Source organism: Pongo abelii, chromosome 6, assembly GCF_028885655.2.
Source record: "Pongo abelii isolate AG06213 chromosome 6, NHGRI_mPonAbe1-v2.0_pri, whole genome shotgun sequence".
NCBI classification, from domain to species: Eukaryota; Metazoa; Chordata; class Mammalia; order Primates; family Hominidae; genus Pongo; species Pongo abelii.
This window is the reverse complement of record NC_071991.2, coordinates 19,784,080-19,803,882: the sequence shown is the minus strand read 5'-3', so window position 1 is coordinate 19,803,882 and position 19,803 is coordinate 19,784,080. Positions and strand designations below refer to the sequence as shown.

The following is a 19,803-nucleotide window of genomic DNA, read 5'->3' as shown; positions in this document are numbered from 1 at the left end:
AGGTGGGAGGATCACTTGAGGCCAGGAATTCAAGACCAGCGTGGGGAACATAGCAATAACCTGTTTCTCAAAAATCAGCCAGGTCTAGTGCCCTGTGTCTGTGGTTCCAGTTACTCAGAAGGCTGAGGTGAAAGGATTGCCTGAGCCAGGAGTCTGAAACGAATCTGGGCAATATAGCAAGACCCCTCTCTACAATTTTTTTTTTAAAAATTAGCTGGATGCAGTGGCTCACAGCTGAAATCCCAGCAGTTTGAGAGGTGAAGGTGGGAAGATCTCTTGAGGCTAGGAGTTCAGGCCTAGCCTGGGCAACATAGCAAGATTCCATCTCTACAAAAATCTTTTTTAAAAAATTAGCCAGGCACAGTGACGTGTACCTGTAGTCTCAGTTACTCAGGAGGCTGAGGTGGGAGGATCATTTGAGCCCAGGAGTTTGAGGCTGCAGTGGGTCATGATTGCACCACTGCACCCCAGCCTGGGCCACAGAGCAAGACCCCATCTCAAATAAATAGATAAATAAATAACACTAAACCCTCAAAGCCAAAGAAGCTCTCCCCCTACGTCTCCATCACTCCCCTCCCCACCTCCAGTTCTGGAGAAATCAAGACACAAAGGAGGCCGCTCTGGGAAGTGCTAACATGTATTTATTCCACGAGGTGGGAGATGGGGTGAGGAGATGATCACCAGTAAGATGTCACCAAATGAGACACTGCGAATCCCACACAGGGCAAGGGGGCAGCTACAGGGTTCAGCTTTGGGCAGGGCTTGGCCAGGGACAGTGTGGGGAAAAAGAGATGGGGACTGGGAGATGGGACAGCCTCCCATCGGGGGCACCCCACAGGGCAGAGCTGAGACACATCCTTCCGGCCAGTGACATGGGGCCAAACCCACACCCTTCTCATCCCTCGTCCCCATCCAGGCGAGTAATGAAGCAGCAAGCCCAAGGCCACACAGCTAGGTCAGCATCGTCACACACTCCGGAACGCACAGCCAGACACACACACACACACACCCTGCCACGCACAGCACGCAGGCACACACACGCTCGTGCATGCACACGCGTTCATATATTAACACTGATTTATATGTGCACCCTAACCAGAGGGCAATCGAAAAAAAATTAATACTCTTCAGAGAGGAAACGACTGCCTTCTCCTCTGCCAGCCAGCAGAGCGTGGGGTGAAATGAGGTGAGCCAAAAGCATCTTCAAGGGTCCTGGCAGCCTTTGCTTCAGCCCTTAGGTTCTGGATGGAGGACCGCTGCTTCTCCCCGGTGGCAGCCTCCGGGAGTCAGGGCTCCCTGGTCCTTGACCCAGCTCCATCCTGCGGGGCCCTCGCAGCTGAGAACCTACTGCAGGCTTAGCCTATTTCTGTCTCTGGCTTCCTCTAGACACAGGCAGGAGAGCTGGCCCAAGCACACTGATAAGAGCCTAGTGCCCAGGTGATTAGGAGAGAAAGCATCAGCTCCATCAGGTCATCTCAGGAGGGGCCAGGAAAGTCCAGAGCTGCAATGCCCAAAGCTACCCTGGTGGGAAGGGTTAGGGGCAGTGGCTGCCTTGGGGAATGAACAGGCAGGTGTCATCTGGGCAGAAGTAACCTCGGAGGAAATAGTGCCTGGTCCTCACTGCCTCCTTTTAGGGCGGGGAGCTAGGACATGGCTGAAGCCCCCGCTGCCTCCACTGTGTTGATGGCTGGAGTTCAGCAGCTGCTGCTGCAAGAGATGAGACACAGGAGGGGACCCTGCCAGTCCCAGATCCTGATTCTGGGATGGGAGATGTGGAGGAGAACTGGACAGTCTTGCTCCTCAGTACCAGGTCCACATCAGAGGCTGCAGAAGACAGCTCTCGGTTTCCCAGAGAAAGGGTGGGGGGCTTTTCCAGGGTGCAGGAAACTTGTGGGCAGCTGAATGCCTGAGGGGGGACAGAGTCTTCATCCAGGGTCCCTGTGCTGCCCTGGAGAAGCCCTGGGGGGCCCATCAAGCACCTGCCGGCCCCTTGCTGTCTGTCCGCCAGGGTGGCTGGTCCAGATGTTGGAGGGAGCAGCCATGTCCTGGGGGCCGGGCTTCAGTGCCCCAGCTCCCTCCCTCTACTTGATGGAGTTCTTAATGGTCCACCTCTGACCTGTGCAGCTGCGGAGGATGAGGTCGATGCCAGCCAGGCCCCGGTTCTCCACCTCCAGGCAGCGTCCCGTGCCCTTGTTCATGATAGCTCCGTTCTGGGAGGGGCAAAATCGAGACGAGAGGAGAAGACAGACAGGAGAGAGAGACAGCGAGAGATACAGAGAGAAGAGAAAGAGAGACAGGAGAGAGAAAATGACAAAGAGCAAAAGAAAAAGAGAGAAGAGAACGAGAGAGACAGAGAAAGAGGCAAAGAGAAGACAGAGAAACAGGAGAGAGAGAAAAAGAGGGAAGAGAGGAGAAAGAGAGAAGATAGAGACAGAAGAGAAAGAGACAGGAGAGAGAACGAGACAAAGAAAGAGACAAAGAGAAGACAAAGAAAGGGAGGAGGGGTAGAAAAAGAGGGAAGAGAGAGAGGAGAGAAGAGAGAAGACAGGAGAGAGATAAAAAGAGAAAGATAAAGGGGAGAGAGAGAAAAAAGAGAAGAGAGGAGAGGAACAGAGAGAAGACAGAGAGGAGATAGAGGAGAGTCAAGACAGAGAAGAGAAAGAGAGAAAGGCAGAGAGAGGGAGAGAGAGAGAGGGACAGAAAGGGAGAGACAGAGAGAGCACAATAGGAGAGAGAAAGAGAGAGGCTTAACTATCATAGCACCTGGCACATAGCTTCTTGCAGAGAATCAATTCCACCAAAAGTCTTTGCATGGGACTGGGGCAGGGAAGCATGAGGACCTCCTCTGGGGACTCTGAAGTCAGAACCTAAATAAGCTTCACCCAGTTGGAGTATCTGAATCAGGTGAGGAGCATTGGTGGGGTATGGGGTCAGGATGGGGTCAGGATGTTGAGTTTCCTGGGATATTCTTGGTCAGATGGTCTCAACCCCACTGGCTGTGGGTACTTAGTGGATTTCAAGGAAGTCCCCCCTCACTCCTATCTCAGGATCGATCAGAGCTCAACCAGCCTAGCACTGATGTAGGAATCAGAAAGCTACTCCATGCAGAAACTCCACAGCTGCCCCCAGGAAGTGCTTTGAGTCCACAAGCCCAGCCTGGGGCAGAGAGACCTGGGTTTGGGGTCGCTCTTTGCTGGGGACCCCTAGCTACTCTGGGCGCTGGCCCTGTCCGTACAGCACTCACCTGGATGAAGTTCCAGCGCTTGTACAGGCTGCTCTTGACCTTGTCGCAGTCCAGGAGCTGAGGCAGCCGACTCTTGGAGTTGTCCACCAGGCAGCGGGTGTCAGGGAGGAGCGTGGTGGTCCCCAGGGCACCCAAGTGCAGGAAGCCTTCCTTAGTGTAGCGGGCAAGCTGTTGAGAGACCAGAGCAGCAGAGGAATGGAAGTGGGAGGCAGGAGTGAGACACGGGAGGAAGCAGGGCTCAGGTCTCCCGGCTTCACTCCTGCTGTTTGTCAACACTGCAGTCCTGGCCACCATCCCAGCCTGTCACTCAGGCCATATGCTCACCTCACAGGACAGCCCTGTTCCAGAAAGCCACCCGGGCTTCTGAGCCTGGATACAGAGTCCCCAGGGCGACTCTCTGATCTTTTTTCCTTTTTTCTTTGAGATGGAGTCTCACTCTGTTGCCCTGTCTGGAGTGCAATGGCACGATCTCAGCTCACTGCAACCTCCGCTTCCCGGGTCAAGCAATTCTCCTGCCTCAGCCTCCTGAGTACGTGGGATTACAGGCGCGCACCACCACACTTGGCTAATTTTTGTATTTTTATTGAGATGGAGTTTCACCATGTTGGTCAGGCTGGTCTCGAACTTCTGACCTCGTGATCTGCCCACCTCAGCTTCTCAAAGTGCTGGGATTACAGGCATGAGCCACTGCGCCCGGCCCTGATCTTTTATCTAAGCATATTCTCAGTCAATGTTTTAGGACCTAGTCTTCTGTTCAGTAACGTCGGGGAGAAGGAATAGATGAAGAAGCTGGATGTCTAATTTCTAAATGGCTCTACTTTCAGCTGGCTGGGCCACCTTGAACAAGTAACCTGTCTCCATTTCCTCCCCACTTACAAAGGGGGATTGACTAAATCTACCCTGCTGCAAAAGGCTCAAAGAAGCCATTCACTGAAGAAGAAACAGACATTAAACAGTACTCAACCTCATAGGTATGAAAAGAAACAAAAATCTGAATTAATGAGATACCACATTTTACAAAAGAGATTAGGTCAGGCTCAGTGGCTCATGCCCGTGATCCCAGCATTTGGAAGGCTGAGGCAGGTGGATCTCTTGAAGCTAGGAGTTCAAGACCAGCCTGACCAACATGGTCAAACTCCGTCTCTTCTAAAACTACAAAAATCAGCTGGGTGTGGTGGTGAGCAACTATAATCCAAGCTATTCAGGAGGCTGAGGCAGGAGAATTGCTTGAACCTGGGGGTGCGGAGGTTGCAGTGAGTGGAGATCGTGCCACTGCACTCCAGCCTGGGCAACAGAGTGAGGCTCTGTCTCAAAAAACAAACAAAAACCAAAAACCAAAAACCAAAAAACAAAAAACCCCAAAAAACTGAAACTAAAATCAGAGATTACTCACCACATTTTGGTGACTTAAGTCTAAGATGGGCCCTCTCACTATTGGGCTGGATGGGGGGTAGATTACTACAACCTTTCAAAAAGGAGATTTCTAAATATATACTTTGTTCTTTTAAAATGTTCATGGCCTTTGATTCAATTAATCCACTTTTATGCACAAAGGACATGAACAGACACTCTCATAAGAAGACATACAAGTGGCTAACAAACATATGAAAAAATGCTCATCATCACTAATCATCAGACACATGCAAATCAAAACCACAATGAGATACCATCTCACACCAGCAAGAATGGCTATTATTAAAAAGTCAAAAAATAACAGAGGTTGATGAAGCTGCAGAGAAGAAGGCATGCTTATACACTGTTGGTGGGAATGTAAACTAGTTCATCTGTTGTGGAAAGACGTTTGGAGACTTATCAAAGAACTAAAAGTAGAACTACTGTTTGACCTGCAATCCTATTACTGGGTATTTACCCAAAGGAAAAGACATCATTCTACCAAAAAGACACACGCACTTACATGTTCATTGCAGCACTATTCACAATAGCAAAGGTATGCAATCAACCCACATGCCCATAAATGGTGAACTGGATGAAGAAAATGTGGTACTTTTACACCATGGAATACAATACAGCCATGAAAAAGAACAGCATCATGTCTTTTGTAGCAACATGGATGCAGCTGGAGGCCATTATCCTAAGAGAATTAACGCAGAATCAGAAGACCAAATACTGTATGTTCTCGCTTGTGAGTGGGAGCTAAATATTGGGTATTCATGGACATAAAGATGGAAATTACAGACACTGGGAATGCCAAAAGGAGGGAGGGAGAAAGGAAGGCAAGAGTTGAAAAACTACCTATTGGGTATTATGCTTACTACCTGGGTGATGATTTCAAGCATACCCCAAACCTCAGCATCATGCAATATACCCTTGTTAAAAACCTATGTATGTACTCCCCCGAATCAAAATACAAATTAAAAAGAATCAATTTGTAGAACTCCATGATATGGTTTGGCTGTGTCCCCACCCAAATCTCATCTTGAATTGTAGCTCCCATAATCCTCATGTGTTGTGGGAGGGACCCGGTGGGAGGTAATTGATTCATGAAGGCAGGTTTTTCCCATGCTGTTCTCATGATAATGAATAAGTCTCATGAGATCTGCTGGTTTTATAAAGGACAGTTCCCCTGCACATGCTCTCTTGCCTGCCACGCCATAAGGCATCCCTTTGCTCCTCCCTCGCCTTCCAACATGATTGCGAGGCCTCCTCAGCCATGTAGAACTACGAGTCCATTAAAACCTCTTCTTCTTTATAAATTACCCAGTCTTGGATACGTCTTTATTAACAGCTTGAGACTGGACTAATACACTCTATCAGAAGGAAATAATCGGAACTGCAAACAAAAATTCATGGATAGGGTATTTATTGCAACAGAATTTATAATAATGAAAGAGCAGAGCAATAATATCATAAGTGGGCAACACAATCCTAGTACTTGCTTTATGCTCTATGTACAACAACAAATGCTAGATGATTGTGGTAGGTTGCAAAGCTGACCACATCCTCCACTATTCCTTCTATACACCCATGGCAAGATGGCTTTGAAGCAATTTCCATCAAGAAATGGAGTCTGTTCCCCCATCCCTTAAATATTGGTTGGCCCTGTGACTTGCTTTGGCCAATGGAATGGAGCAGAAGTGAGGCTGTGCCTGTTCCTAGACTAGACTTTTAGCCTTGTATGAATCCTTTCAGTCTCTTGGAACAGTAAGCCCAGGCTGGCCTGTTTGAGGATGAGAGTCATGTGGCCCAACCAATTGCTAGTTAACCACCAGTTAACCAAATGGATGAGGCCAACCTGGATCAGGCAGCCCTCAGCCAACCTGGATCAGGCAGCCCTCAGCCAACCTGGATCAGGCAGCCCTCAGCCAACCTGGATCAGGCAGCCCTCAGCCAACCTGGATCAGGCAGCCCTCAGCCAACCTGGATCAGGCAGCCCTCAGCCAACCTGGATCAGGCAGCCCTCAGCCAACCTGGATCAGGCAGCCCTCAGCCAACCTGGATCAGGCAGCCCTCAGCCAACCTGGATCAGGCAGCACTCAGCCAACCTGCCAGCTGCTGATAGGAGGTGCAGGAATGAATCCAGCCTGGATCAGCCAAGCCTGGTCCAGATCAGAGAACCATCCAGCTGACCTGTAGACTCGTGAGCAATAAAAAATGCATATTGTTTTAAGCCACTACGTTTTGGGGTAGCTGTTATGCAGCAATTCCTGACTGATACAGGGAAGGTGCTGCCTGGCAACCTTCCCACAACAGGGCCTGTACTAGGCTAGTAGCCTCGCCTCTGCTGCCTTCACTTTCCTGGGGAAGGAAAATTATATTGTTTAAGAATCATATTCCAAAATAAAAAAAAATGCATTCACCCATCTTTCACACTCCTGAGAGAGAGGGGCTGTGCCTAATTAATTTCCTTCCTTACTAGGAGCAAATCACAGACCAAGTGCTCAAAACGTGTTTGGGGTTGAGCACATAACTGTGGTGAATGGCATCATTTAAAAAGGCAGCCACATCTACACAGCTGTTGCCTAATAAATTAAAAAAAAAAACACTCTGCATAATTTCTAACCATTGTAAAGAGAATAAATAATGCAATTTTCCCAACAACTCTGCAAGATATGTTTTATTATTCTTTACATTTTATAGATGAGGAAACTGAGGCATGAAGACATCTGGTCACCTGGCTGGGTGCTGGCTGCTTTCTTTTGGTCACTGAATACCTGATGGTTGGCTGCCATGGCCCAGCAGCTGAGCAGCAGAAGACCCCCCTCCCAGATTGCCAGGGAGTACCCCACCTCCTCCAGAGAGCTTGAGCATATTCTGCCCAGGAATGAAGTAAGTAGCTCTGCTCAGGGACAGGAGTGGCTCTTTTCTGGCAGATAAGATTCTCTGCATGGGGCTCTCATTTCTTGGTGAAAGGTACTCAGAAGCTCTTGGCTCTGATCCCAAAAGGAGGGCCTGGCTGCTCTCCTCGAACAAGGGACAGGGAGTTTATTAAGTGCCCTTGAGAGAGATGTGGTTAACGTGTGTTTTAAACCCCAATTAGTTCCAAATCAAAGTAATTGTTAGAGGCAAAATGGTAAGAAAATCAGAAGCCCTCCCTCCCCCTCCCTAAACAATGTCTGCCTGAATATATTTAAATTCTCCAAATGCAAAGTGATGAATGACAGCAAGCTGCCTTTATGTTCAGGGAAAGATATACACAGCTGCTTACTGAAATTATGAATCAATCTATCATCCAGCAGGCAGACGAGCAGCACTAAGAACATTAATTAACTGAGCATATCTGTGACCCAGATGTTTAAAGAGGGAAGCTAAATGCCACTGGGAGTTAGAGGTTCTCCTTTGTGAGGTCTGTTAGGGAGTGAAACAATGAGACCTAGAATGCCAGGACCTGCAGAGGCCACATGGCAGTCCTAAGCCATGCACGCATGCGAGGCAGGCTGGGGCAGGCCAGGAGGGCCCCTGAGTGGGATTTCCTTTCTAGGCGAAGGTGTTTATCTCACTGAAAATACTGGGTCATGTGCATAGGTTCTGCTGGTCTGGCCAAGGGACCAGTACTTGCCTCCTTTTCTGAGAAAGTTAGAAGCCAGTACTGTGGTCTGAAGAATGATGGGACTAAAGTTAGGCAAACAGATCTCACATCTGCTTTTCTACCATGAGGCAGGTGGGTAATGAACCCTTGGATCTGCTGTCAACCAAATGTCCAAAGTTTGCCCCAGTCCTGAACCAGGAGCTTTTGTGGTGTTGTCTACCTACCATGACTCCTCATCCCTCATGCTCCCTCCTTGAGGGTCTCTTCTTCCTCTCCTCTGCACATTCAATAGGCTTTCCTGCCTCTAAGTCTTTGTCTAGGTGTGTTTCTCTGCCTGGAGATGCTACTGATTGGCCTTCCTCTAGAATGTTCTGGCTTCAACTATCCTAGGCTTCGGTGTGATTCTCTCTCCTGCACAATGTCTTCCAGCCCCCAGACCTCTCCTTTCAGGTCTTTGGAGTAACTGGATGTATATGCTTCTCTAATGTGTCTCTTCAAGGTGTGGTCTCCTCATCTTGACCATTTTGTTTATTCATTTTCAAGCTGATGGACATTTGGGTTGTTTCCACTTTTTGGCTATCATGAATAATGCTGCTATGGATATTCATGCACAATTTTCATATGAACATATGTTTTCAATTCTCTGAGGTATACACCTAGGAGTAGAATTACTCATCCTTGGACCATATGGTAACTCTATGTTTAACTTTCTAAGGAACTGCCAAACTGTTTTCCAAAGCAGCTGCACCATTTTACACTCCCACCAGCAATGAACCGGGGTTTCAATTTCTCCACATCCTGGCCAACTCATGTTATTGTCTGCTTTTTTTGATTCTAGTCATCCTAGTAGGAGTGTGAAGTGGCCACTGTGGTTTTAATTTGCATTTCTCTAATGACTAAAGATGTTGAGCATCTTTTCATTTGCTTATTGACCATTTTGTATCTTCTTTGAAAAAAAAGTCTATTCAAATCTTCTGACCATTAAAAAAAGGGTTATTTATCTTCTTATTTTTGAGTTATAAGAGCGCTTTACATAGTCTGGATACTAAGACATTTTTCTGACATATGATTTAAAAATAGTTTCTCCCATTCTGTGGGTTGTTTTTCACATGCTTGATAATGTCCTTTGAAGCATGAAAGTTTTTATTTTTGGTAAAATACAAAGAAGCTATTTTTTTCTTTGGTTATTTGTGTTTTTGAAGTCATATCTAAGAAACCATTGCAAAATCCAAGGCCATGAAGATTTACCCCTAGGTTTTCTAAGAATTTTATAGTTTCATCTCTTATATTTAGGTCTTTGATGCCCTTTGAATTTTTTTTCTATATAGTATAAGGTTGGGGTCCAAATTCACTCTTTTTCATGTGGATATCTGTGTCCTGGCACCATTGCTGAAAAGACTATTCTTTCCCTATTAAATTGTCTTGTCACTCTTGTCAAAAATCAATGGACTATAAATGTGAGGGTTTGTTTCTAGACTCTAAATGTGATTCCTTTGATCTCCATGTCTATCTTTGTGCCATACTATACTGCTTTGATTATTATAGCTTTGTAGTAAGTCTTAGAACTGGGAAGTGTGAGTCTTGCAACTTTGTTCTTTTTCAATACTGTTCTGGCTATTTTGTGTCCCTTGAATTTCATATGTATTTTAGGATTAGCTTTTCCATTTCTGCAAAAAAAAAAAAAAGGCAGTTGGCATTTTGATAGGGATTGCATTGAATCTCTACATCAATTTAGGAAGAATTGCCATCTTAACACTCTTAAGTCCTCTAATCCATGAACACAGGATATCTTTTTTACTTAGATCTTTAATTTCTTTCAATAATGTTTTCTCATTTTCAGTGTACATGTCTTGCATTTTTTTTGGCTAAATTTATTCCTAAGCATTTAATCCTTTTTGATGCTATTGTAAATGGTTCTGTTCTCTTAATTCCCTTTTCAGAATGTTCACTGCCAGTGCAAGTAGTGTGTTTAATACACCTCTGTGATCACACCAACCACCCAGGTACCTCATGGTCACTCTGAACTGCAGGTTTTACGAGTCTCCTTGGTCTTTGCTTTCACAGAGCCAGGGACAGGTGCCAACTGACCACACCCACTGGAGACCTGTGTTCCAACTGTGCCTGGGCACTTCTCATCTTTTCATTTGCCTCATGTGACCCTCTGTCAGCCGATACCCCTTCCATCCCTGCCAGAGTCTAGATTTTTAAAAATGTGTTCTTCCTCCTCAATCTCCTATCCTGGTGTCCTGGGCCCTTACTGCCTTCAGAGAATATTACTTTCCATTTTGTTGAAAAGTTGTCTCCCTTACTTCTCAAAAACCTGTCTTCCTTCACTCTCATTTCCTTCGGTCTCTGACCCTCTCCCCACACTGTAGGTACCCTAAGCCATTATTCACTCCTTTCTTTCATTTCTTCAATCAAGCTACAAATATAACCAGATCTTTATGACTCTAGCCACAGCTCTACTTATTTCTTAATTTGAATTTCCTCTCTCTTATACCTTTAATGCCTTGCAACCTAACTTCTGCCATTGTTACTTTATCGAAATTGCTCTTTTAAAGGTTATCAGGTGATGCAGTTTGAATGTTTGTCTCCTCCAAATATCATGTTGAAATGTGATTGACAGTGTTGGAGATGGGGTCTGATGGGAGGTAACTGTATCATGGGGCCATATCCCTTATGAATGGTTTAAGCACCATCCCCTTGGTGATAAATGAGTTCTTGCTTAGTTAGTTAATGCAAGATCTGGTTGTTTAGAAGTCTAGGACCTTCTCACCTCACTCTCTTTTTCCCACTCTTGCCCATTGATGTGCCTGCTCCTGCTTCACCTTCCGCCATGGGCAAAAGCTCCCTGAGGCCTCACCAGAAGCTGAGCAGATGTTGTACAGCCATAAGCCAATTAAATCTCTTTTCTTTATAAATTACCCAGTCTCAGGTATTTCTTTAAAACAAGGCAAGAACAGCCTAATAAACCAGGATCTAAAAATTATAAACTTCAATTGCTTTTTCTTCAATTGCCCCCAGGCGCTGTGCTGAATACGGTTGATTTAACTTCTCCTATATGTAGTCACTTTCTTGGAGAGTTTTCCATCCTCAGTGCTTTCAATAGCATCTACATGCTAATTTGGCTGTTTGAAACTTCTATCTCCAAACCAAAAATTTCCCTCAATTCCAACTTTGTATATCCAGCTCCCTACTTGACATACCACTTGGATGTCTAATAAGCATTTTAAATTTAGATGACCCTACTGAACTCATCCTCTTGTGTAACCACCATCACCCATACACTCATCCAGCATCTATTCCTTCTTGGTAATGATAACTCCATCCTTACAGTTGCTTAGGCCAAACACCTTACTTACCCCTTTCTCTGATCCACCATATTCAATCCATTAGCAAATCATATCCAGATTTCACCTCCACAGCTACCTCCCTGTTCTAAGCCACCTTCCTTTCTTGACAAGGTTAGTGCAATGGCCTCCTAACTTGCCCCCCCTTGCCTCCCCCAGTTTTTTATCAACACACCATCCAGAGTGACTGCTTTTAAAATACTATATTATTTAAAATCATGTTACTTTAAATTGGAGTCAGGGCGTGCCATCTCTCTGCTGAAAATCTTCTGGAAGCTTCCAATCTCACCCAAAATAAAAGTCCAAGATCCTTGCGATGGGTCTTGCCATCCAATAATAGCTTTCTGAGCTTCCAGAACTTCCGGCCACATGTCATATTGTTTGCTGAGACTTTTCCTTGATCATCTTATTTAATCCAGCCACATGCGCCTCCCTACTGATCTGTGAACCGTCCATGCCTGCTCCTGCTCAGAGCCTTTGCACTGGCTGTTCCTTCTCTCTTGAATACTCTTCCTTTAGGTATCTTTCTCTTTTTATATTTTAAAAAATTTTAGATTCAGGGGGTACGTGTACATATTTGTTACACGGATATATTGCATAATGCTGAGGTTTGGGCTTCTACTGAACCCATCACCCAAATAGTAAACACAGTACCCAGTAGGCACTTTTCAACCCTTACCCTCCTCCCTCTCTCTCTACTCTGGTAGTCCACGGTGTCTATTGTTTCCATTTCTATGTCCAATGTTTAGCTCCCACTTATAAGTGAGAACATGTGGTATTAGGTTTCCTGTTCCTTTGTTAATTCACTTAGGATAATGGCCTCCAGCAACATCTATGTTGCTGCAAAGGGTATGATTTCATTCTTTTTTATGGTTGCATAGTGTTCCATGACATATATATATATATATATATATATATACCACATTTTCTTTATCCCATCCACTTAGGTTAATTCCATGACTTTGTTATTGTGGATAGCGCTGTCATGAACATACAAGTGCAGGCATCTTTTTGATAGGATGACTCCTTTTCCTTTGGGTAGATACCCAGGAGTGCCTCCTCCAGATGTTTGAATGGCTCGCTCACCTCTTTCAAGTTTCTGCTTAAATGTCATATTCTTTTTTTTTCTTTTTTGAGATGGAGTCTCACTCTATTGTCCAGGCTGGAGTACAATGGCACGATTATGGCTCACTGCAACCTCCACCTCCTGAGTTCAAGTGATTCTCCTGCCTTAGCCTCCAGAGTAGCCAGGATTACAGGCACCTGCCACCATGCCCAGCTAATTTTTGTATTTTTAGTAGAGACGAGGTTTCACCAGGTTAGCCAGGCTGGTCTTGAACTTCTGACCTCAGGTGATCTGCCCACCTCGGCCTCCCAAAGTGCTGGGATTATAGGCATGAGCCACCGTGACTGGCCAAATGTCATATTCTTGCTGAGACTTTCCCTTGATCATCTTTTTTAAAATTTCACATCCACCCCTTACTCCCTATCTTTCTCCTTGCTTTACTTCTCTGCAAACACCTATTATCTTCTATTAAACCATCTATTTTCCTTACCTACCCAGTTTGTTGTTTGGTTCCCTTGGCTAGAATGAGAGTGGCATGAAGGCAGGGGTGTGTTCGCTTAACTTTTTTGTTCACTGCTCTATCTCTAGCTCTTAGAAGAATACCCGGCATATAGTAGGTGCTTGATAAATATTTGTTGACATCATGAATGAATGACACAGTGCTTGCTTTCGAGGTGTTCACAGCTTACTCACTGGAGGCAGGCAAGTAAAAAGGCAATGATAAAATGTGAAATATTGCTAGGAAATACATGGTGGGTTCATAAAAGCAGAATAGGATGAGTCCCCATCCAAAAGAGGAAGGTCAAAGAAGGATTCCCAGAGGAGAAGGCATTGAGGTCAAGCCCTGATGGAGTCAGCCAACTAGGCAAGTAAGAGAAAAACAGATCAGACCAGGAATACGGAGCAGCTGTTTAAAGGCCTGGAGACCAGAGGAAATGCGGTGTTTTGGAGAACCCAAGCATAGCTTTCACCATGACGGAGTGTAGAGGTGGGGGAGCTGGGTCTAGTGCAGGTGAGACTCCACTAGATGGAGTCCATCAAGCTCAGGAATCGAGGCTTTTTCATCAAGAGCCATCTGAATTTTAGGCAGACCACACTGTCTGTTGAGTGGAGAATGAACTGCAATGAGGATGGAAGTAGAGGGGCAGATGAAGGTCTGAACTCGTGTGTGACAGTGAAGGTTAGAAGAAGACAGATTTGAGAATGCATACAAGTTAAGTAGTTAAGAATTCTTTTTTATTATTTTTTTTTTTTGAGAAAGAGTCTCATTATGTCGCCCAAACTGTAGTGCAGTGGCGTGATCTCGGCTCACTGCAACCTCCACCACCTGGGCTCAAGTGATTCTTGGGCCTCAGCCTCCTCAGTAGCTGGGACTACAGGTGGGCACCACTGCGCCTGGCTAGTTTTTTTTTTTTTTTTTTGTATTTTTAGTAGACATGGGCTTTTGCTATGTTGGCCAGGCTGGTCTTGAACTCCTAGCCTCAAATGATCTGCCTGCCTTGGCCTCCCAAACTGCTGGGATTACAGGCATGAGCCACTGTGCCTGGCCGATAATTATTCTATCTTACTGGAAAACAGAATCTTTTATCATCATACACTGACACACTTCACCTTATTATTTTTTTTCTGAGACAGGGGTCTCACTCTGTCACTCAGGCTGCAGTGCAGTAAAGTGATCATAGTTCATTGCAGCCTCCAACTCCTGCGCATAAGTGATCCTCCTGCCTCAGCCTCCCAAGTAGCTGGGACTACAGGTGCATGCCACAACACCTGGTTATTTAAAAAAAAAAATCATAGAGACAGAGTCTCACTATTTTGCCCAGGCTGGCCTCAAACTCCTAGGCTCAAATGATTCTCCCATTTCAGCCTCTCAAAGTGTTGGGATTACAGGCATGAGCCACTGTGTCCAGGCCGCATTCATCTTTAATAACGCATTTTGTTCTACAGGCTGGTTTGTTTGATATTAACGAGGTTACCCCAGCTTTCTGCTCTTTAGAATTTGCCTGACATAACCCTTTCCATCTTTTTAATTCAACATTTCACTCTCCTGAGGGGTTTTTTTTGTTTTTTTCTTTTTATTTTGAGACAGAGTCTCACTCTGTCACCCAGGCTGGAGCGCAGTGGCGCAATCTTGGCTCACTGCAACCTCTGCCTCCCAGGTTCAAGCGATTCTCCTGCCTCAGACTCCGGAGTAGCTGGGACTACAGGCGCGCCACCATGCCAGGCTAATTTTTGTACTTGTAGTAGAGACAGGGTTTCACCATGTTGGCCAGAATGGTATCGATCTCTTGACCTCGTGATCCACCAGCCTCGGCCTCAAGAAGTGCTGGGATTATAGGCGTGAGCCACTGTACCTGGCCATTTCTTTCTTTTTTTTTTTTTTTGAGATGGAGTCTTGCTCTGTTGCCTAGGCTAGCATGCAGTGGCATGATCTTGGCTCACTACAACCTCCACCTCCCTGGTTCAAGCAATTCTCCTGCCTCAGCCTCCCGAGTAGCTGGGATTACAGGCACACGCTGCCATGCCCAGCTGATTTTTTGTATTTTAGTAGAGACGGGGTTTCACTGTGTTGCCCAAGCTGGTCTCAAACTCCTGAGGTCTGGCAATCTGCCCCCCTCGGCCTCCCAAAGTGCTGGGATTACAGGCATAAGCCACTGGGCCTGGTGCTGTCCTGAGGTTTTTATGTGTCTCTTGAAAATGGAATACAGCTGGAGTTTTAAAAATTTAAGGTGGCAATCTCTGTCTTTTAACTGGAGAGTTAAATCCATTCATATTCATTGTAATTAATGATATATTTGTACTTATTTCTACCATCTCTCTTTGTGCTGTTTGTCCAGACTCCTCTGTTTCCTTCTTTCTCCTCTACTTGCCTTTGCTTGGATTAGTTGCGTTTGGTTGATTTGTTGAAATGTTATCAGAGTTCATTGTTCCCCTCTACAGATTTAAAAATCACACTCCATTTCTATTATTTTATTGTTTACTCTTCAAATTTAACCATTGACAACTTTGCAAAATCTAATTTTATAAAATATCTTAACATCTGCTTCCCCTCAATAAAATTCAAAGACATTAGGATACCAAATCTGATCACTTCCTTCTAATAGTTCAGTATTTTGGTTATATCTTCCTTGTTCCCCAAAGTAGACATTATTCTTATGATTTTATGCAATAAATGTTTGCATAGATTTATGTGTTTATAAATTTCTTTGCTTATAATTCATTCTTGCCTCAAGACATCCTTCTGCAGTCATTTTCCTTTTTCCTAAAGTACATTCTTTAGAAGTTCCTTTGGTGACTGTCTGTCATAGAACAGACACACTGTCAGATTTAGTTTATCTGAAAATGTCTTGGGATAATTTGTTATGCAGCAAAAAGCTCACTGATACAACCACTTTCTTTCTTTTTTTTTTTTTTTGAGACAGAGTCTCGCTCTTGTCGCGCAGGCTGGAGGGCGGTGGCATGATCATGGCTCACTGTAACCTCTGCCTCCCGGATTCAAGCAATTCTCCTGCCTCAGCCTCCTGAGTAGCTGGGATTACAGGCGCCCACCACCACGCCTGGCTAATGTTTGTACTTTTAGTAGAGACAGGGTTTTACCATGTTGGCCAGGCTGGTCTTGAACTCCTGACCTCAGGTGATCTGCCTGACTAGGCCTCCCTATAATCATGCTGGGATTATAGGCATGAGCCACCACTCCCGGCTGATACAACCACTTTCCTATGAGCCTAGAAAAAAAAAATCTAAATAATGTTTGTTACAGTTTATCTAGAATCTGTCTATATGACAGCAGGGAGACCCTTCAAAGTATCTAATGTACTCTACTACTGAAAGCTATTTTATTACTCTGATGCTCATTCACCAAATTATGGCCAAGCCACTATCTGTGAAATCTATCATCTTGGTATGATGATGCTCACTGTTGCCAAGGTAATCCTGCTAGTGGGAGGAGAAGGATGGGTAATGCATACTTCTCCGAGTTTATGACTGCCTGAAACTTGTGACTCTCATTCCTGCGGTGTGGAGCCAATAGACAATTAGCTCCCTTTTACGCACCCAGAGTCCCCTAGTTGTAGACTTGCGCCCTTGAATCAACTTTGCACCCTTGCCCTCCCTCATCCTTCTCATCCACAAATTTGCACGTCCTCCAATTCCTGCCTCTAAATATTTCCTCCCCAAATTCCAGACTATTCTGAGACCCGAATATTCTTACTATTCTGAGACGGATGCAGATAAAGACAGATCTTTATCACTGGTTCTCTTGCCTCCAGACCCTTGCAGTTCCCATCTGCCCTACCCAGTCCTGCAGGTTATAATCATACCATTCCTTGCCTCAATCTTCCATTGTTCCCATGGTCCACCAATTTAAGAATAAACTTTCCACCATGACTTTTTACTCTATGGTCCAACTTACATTTTCAGGCATAACTCTTGCTTTTCTGGCTTAGTCTGACAGATGATATGAGGTTTCTCAACAACAGCCGACCGTCCAGCCTGCCTTCCCTGTATATGCAGGATATTCTCTCCCTAGCCCCACCCTGTCTCCTCTGGCTCCATATAGCCCCCACCCGGATATGATTCTTCCAACTTACATAATCTCGTATTTTATAAATGTGTCTTTCTTTGCTATAGGTTTTTGTTATTGTTATTTTTAGCAGAATTCTACCCATTTTTATCCAGCATAAAGACCAACAAAAGTATCTTGCAAAAATCAAATGCTCTATAAATGTCTTTGGAAGTGAATGGGATTACACTATTTGGCTCCTGGGCTCATGAGGAGAAATGAACATCATTATCCACACCCTAATGCATTAGGAAAAAACCCTCTGAGCTCAAATACAATTAATTCTCATTTAGGGGAAAAGAATTTTCCATTTGAGATGATCTAAGAGACACATACAACTATTAACCCAAATTTAACAGCCTTGAAGGAAAACTAGAATACGCAGGTTATAGCCAGAAAAACAAAAACCAGATAAATAATTGCAGAATGACTCCAGAACACAGCAAAATCCATCAGATTATCAATAAAGACATGGCTTGCAATTGCTTTCCTATTAAAGGCCTTTCTCTTGATTTTAAAATCCAGCAGTCAGTGTAGAAAACAACGGCTAAATGCAAAATGTAGGTTTCTTCGCTGGGCACAGGGGCTCACACCTGTAATCCCAGCACTTTGGGAGGGTGAGGCAGGAGGATCACTTGAGGCTAGGAGTTCAAGACCAGCCTGGGTAACATAGTGAAACACCGTCTCTATAAAAATAAAATAAAATAAACTAGCTGGGCATGGTGGCACATGCTTTTAGTCCCAGCTACTCGGGAGGCTGAGGCAGGAGGATCGCTTGAGCCCAGGAACTTAAGGCTGCAGTGAACTATGACTGCACCACTGCATTCCAGCCTAGGTGACAGAGCAAGATCCTATTTCTAAAACAAACAAACACAAAAAAAGAAAAGTTCAGGTTTCCCAGCTTCTACTCAAGAGACAGAGAGATATATTCCATTAATTCAGATCTGCTTTGGAGTAAATTTATTTATTGCTTGGTTAAAGCCCAGAAGAATGGTTTCTTATGACTGCAAGTACATGTGCACATTCTTGAAATTGACAGAGTTTCTCCTTTATTATCCTGGGTGTTTGGGAAGCTGGGCCAAGCAAAGAAAGAGGCAGCCCAGCAGTGGACAGGAGCCCCTCTAGGCTGTCCTGAGAGCAAGAACCCAGTCCCAGGCATGGAGGATACAGGCCTGAGAAGACGCTCTGTCTCCAGGGGCCTGTAGACATCTACAGAGGATGCTGCCTTTGGAAAATTCCAAATGCCCAATCCCAAACTGAATATAGAAAATAAATATCTCACAGTGGGCAAGTGGTGGCTGCCTGAGAGCTGGGGTTAGAAAAGGAGCATGAGAAATCCTTGAGGGAGATGGAAATGTTCTGAATCTTAATTTCAAGAGTAGCTTCACAGGTGCACACACCTGGCAAAACTCATCAGATTGCACACTTTAAATAGATGCAGTGTATTTATTTACCTTATGCTTCCATATAGTTGATTTAAAAATATATGTGGGAGCTTAGAAAGCATGCTATGGAACCAGATGGTTCCTGCAGAGAGGGCCAGCTCCTGGGGACTGGGATGGTCCCAAGGGCCCTTCCTCCGCTGGCTTCTCCCTTCTGCCATATGACTCATCATGCTGGATGCAAGCATTATGTTTCCAGAATATGCATTTGCTACTTGGAATGAATGGGGATACATCTTTGTGCCACAAAAACCTCAGGCTGATTTTCTTACAGAGACAGTTCTAGGAGTGGATAGATTGGGGCAGTTCTGATGGAGGCAGGGTGTGGCTCACATGACCTGTGGAGACACCTAGGGCCTCTGTTGGTGTGGGGCACCCGGATGGAAGAACTGGGTGAGAGAGGGAATGCATAGTCCACTCCAACTTCTAGGGGATCAGGAGAATATTCCTAAGCACATCTTCAAAGCACACCTTTGACTGCTGAATTGGTTAAGGAAGCAAAGACTTTATTTCTCAATAGGACAGACCGCTGATAACATGAATTTCTTTTTTGTCTCTATAGGTGAAATGGGAAGGGAGGGCTGTATCCTGGTTCAGTGTGGACATGGTAGCATGCACTGGCTTTCTGTACCATGGCTCAACCAGCTCACTTTCTTCACTTGCCAACTAGAGCAGCATTTCTGACCTTGCTGTCATTAGAGAGACAGGAGAGTATAATGGTTAAGGACTTGGACTCTGGGGCCTGCTTAAGAAATCCAGGCTCTGCTACTTAACGATTTTATGACCCTGGGCCAATTACTTTAGCCCTATGGGAGTCTGCTTCCTCATTTTTTAAAATGGGGATAATGGCCGGGCACCACGTCTCACGCCTGTAATCCCAGCACTTTGGGAGGCCGAGGTGGGCGAATCACTTGAGGTCGTAAGTTTGAGACCAGCCTGGCCAACATGGTGAAACCCTGTCTCTACTAAAAATACAAACATTAACTGAATATGGTGGTGCACATCTGTAATCACAGCTACTTGGGAGGCTGAGGCAGAAGAATTGCTTGAACCTGGGTGGCAGAGGCTGCAGTGAGCTGAGATTGTGCAACTGCACTTCAGCCTGAGTGACAGAGTGAGACTCCATCTCAAAAAAAAAAAAAAAAATTGGGAT

At 45.1% G+C, this 19,803-nt stretch overlaps 1 protein-coding gene across 1 annotated transcript in view; it reads right to left on the bottom strand.

Annotated features, from left to right (window-relative positions):
- Positions 1-621: 621 nt before the first annotated feature.
- Positions 622-19,803, bottom strand: part of GALNT17 (polypeptide N-acetylgalactosaminyltransferase 17) — a 591,258-nt gene continuing 572,076 nt past the window's right edge. Inside the window, exons 10-11 of the mRNA XM_054559161.2 lie at positions 3,245-3,412; positions 622-2,210 (exon numbers count right to left, since the gene is read on the bottom strand). Of these exons, the coding sequence (XP_054415136.1) occupies positions 2,082-2,210; positions 3,245-3,412 (297 nt within the window). The 3' untranslated portion in view covers positions 622-2,081. The remainder of the gene's footprint in view (positions 2,211-3,244; positions 3,413-19,803) is intronic.